The sequence below is a fragment of the Prunus dulcis genome, chromosome 1 (assembly GCF_902201215.1).
Source record: "Prunus dulcis chromosome 1, ALMONDv2, whole genome shotgun sequence".
Taxonomy (NCBI): domain Eukaryota; kingdom Viridiplantae; phylum Streptophyta; class Magnoliopsida; order Rosales; family Rosaceae; genus Prunus; species Prunus dulcis.
Window position 1 is genome coordinate 34,453,077 of NC_047650.1, and position 2,776 is coordinate 34,455,852.

General features: G+C 39.6%; 1 protein-coding gene across 1 annotated transcript; it reads right to left on the reverse strand.

Moving 5' to 3' along the window:
• Positions 1-1,974: 1,974 nt before the first annotated feature.
• LOC117615431 lies at positions 1,975-2,776 on the reverse strand. The gene has a single exon (XM_034344510.1). It carries the CDS (start codon positions 2,719-2,721, stop codon positions 2,119-2,121), a length of 603 nt encoding a protein of 200 aa, XP_034200401.1. The 5' UTR covers positions 2,722-2,776; the 3' UTR covers positions 1,975-2,118.

The window sequence follows — 2,776 nt, forward strand, 5'->3', positions numbered from 1 at the left end:
ATAAAAGAACAAAATGTTTGTGCAAATTTTTGTTCACATTTGTAGAATGGAAAATAGGCATGAAGTGGTGAAAACAGTAAGAATCAGTGCCAAACATACAGAAGACGAAACAACAACAGGCCCTTTTCGCTCTCAAATATAGAAAGGGGATGAAAACTGTTTGTACCTAAGTTTATAACGAGTCAACAAAAACAAAATACAATAAGATTGCTTGGATCACACTGACCTAAAACACATCCTATTGCATAACTCGGGAGTCTAAACAGACAGCAAAAAATTTCTCCATGAGCACAGTGCATTGGAACTTGCATTACCAGTTGCGAAGGTTCATTGAGCAAACAAAAGATTTTGCATCTCAGAAATCAGAAGCAAGTTTATACGTGTAAATTCGGTTTGAAGCCAGAAACTCAATACATGCCAAATAAAGCAAGCGAAATATTTTTATAGAAACCAAAACAATAATACATGTGAAAATGAGGGAGATGCACAACGTTCTCAGACTTTAGTTTTTCTTTCAACAGAAATTCAGAAAACAGAGGGGAGAAAAACTTAATTATGTCAACATGAAGCATTTTTAGCAGAACATTTAAAAAGAAAAAAGAAATTAAAACTCAAAAGCCAAGCGCTTCGTTTGAAGAGATATCAAAGGGAGAGATCGAGAGCGATCGAAGGGAGAGATCGTAGAGCGATCGAAGGGAGAGATCCTAGAACGATCGAAGGGAGAGATCAAAGAGCGAACGAAGGGAGAAATCAAAGAGCGAACTAAGGGAGAGATCCTAGAGCGAACGAAGGGAGAGATCAGAGAGCGATCGAATACCGACCGACGGGAGAGATCGAAAGCGAACGAACAGAATGATCAAAAGCGAACGAACACAGCGATCAAAAGCGAACGAACAGAGCGATCCAAAAACGAACGAACAGAGCGATCAAAAAGCGACCGAAGTGATTAGTATATCTGGTTTCTGTGATATATTTAAGCGATGGAATGAAAATGAAGCCATATATTGATCTCATTTTCTCGAGTTTTCTCAGAAACCAAACAGCTAAGAACTGTAAGAAATAAAGATGCAAACACTACTGTAGCAACGAAACGATTACCCCAAGGTTCACGTGGCTCACGATTCTCCATCGTCGAATTGCAGAGATACTTACGCGGAGCTTGTACGGTTTCACAGAGCTTATTCTTTTCGATTTCTTTTCAGAGTGTGATTGGAAACTGACTGTTGGCTGACGCTCTGGCTTTCGTTTTCGTTTTAAATACCTCTACACGAAAGCGCGCGTGTTTTCAAATTTTTTTCTTGCATTTTCTTTTTCCTCGTGGATTTTAAAATTGTAAATTCTAGTCCGTAATTTAACCGAAAAATAATAATAATACGCTAAAGTTCTACGAGGCTTTAGCCCACTAAAGGCCCAGAACAAATAAATACGCTCAGTTTGTGTTTTTTTTTAATTAATAATATTTCAGTGATATTTGGGGATTCGAATGACTTATTTACTTATTTTTATTTTTTCAGATTTTTCTTATTGGTCTACTTAAATTCTGGATCACACAACACCCTTGCCTTCTGAATATTAGGTACCCAAAAAATTCTTTTAATTTCCATTCCTTCTTCCCCTCTATGCATCATATACTGATTAGATGCAAATTTTGATTCTTTCTAATGGCAACTAGCCACCTAATTCTTCTTTTTCATATCCAACAAAGCTAATCATGGGAACCCTTGTAGTTTAGACTATCCAATTAGATGATGCATAAATTATACTTACTAGTTAGTTAGATTCATTTGCTTTTAGAGTAGCAGAAGCCAAATTCATTAGTTATGATTAGTTGATTGAATGTGACACAATTGTCGGATTGCCGGACCTATTAAAAATATCATTCGTGTTCAAGTTGGATAATTCTCCATGTGGTAGCTTAACTTAACGAATCAATGTTATGATGACATGTTAAAGGGTTAAATGGTAACTGTACTATAACATGAAAGAAAGGTCTTGCATTAGGGTGGTTAAATCCTAACTGTACAATAACATGAAAGGAAAGCATGCATGGGTTGTAATTACTTCACTAAATACACTCACAAGCTACACATCGTTACAGTCTAATAAAGCAGTTTAAGATCAGTGGGAGGAATCTACGGCCATCCATTTTTGTAACATTAACTCCCTATAAAACTTGTCAATAAATTCCTGTGCTGCTTTGTCCACATGATAATCCTCCTCCTCCTCCTCCTCATCAATATTCAACGGGAACAACGGCTCCCACTCCGTTATCCTCACCCGCCTCACCATCGGCAGTGGTTCCACCACATCACAGCCGCGAAAGCTCACTTTCCTACCGGTGTTAACCGTCGCCAATACATTCTCACACATCATCGGCACATAAACGCTCCTCCGCGAACGCTGCCTAACGTAACGGCCCTTATTGTGCCCGCTGTCGTGGCAGGGAGGAGTGTAGGATGATCTGTACGGTGGGATGCTGCTTTTGCAGCTGAACTCGTACTCGAGGGGGTACACGAAGGACACGTGCACGTCATGTGACTTGCAGCTGAGCGCCGTGTGGTGGCGGACCATGAAATCATTGAAGGACTTGCCTAAGATCTTCCCATGCTCCTTCATCATCATCAGCTTCTTTTTGGACACGCCCTTTTGTAGTGCGAACAAAATCAGACGTACCATGTTGCTCAGTTTCTTGGCTATGATTGGTGTAGCAGGAGGCTCCATTTTCTTGGGCTAGGAGATTAATAGAACTGAGAGGCTAGAAAAAACTTAGAGACAG

Excerpts from the sequence above, each read along its gene's own strand:
- LOC117615431 (XM_034344510.1), bottom strand. The coding sequence starts at position 2,721 with ATGGAGCCTCCTGCTACACCAATCATAGCCAAGAAACTGAGCAACATG.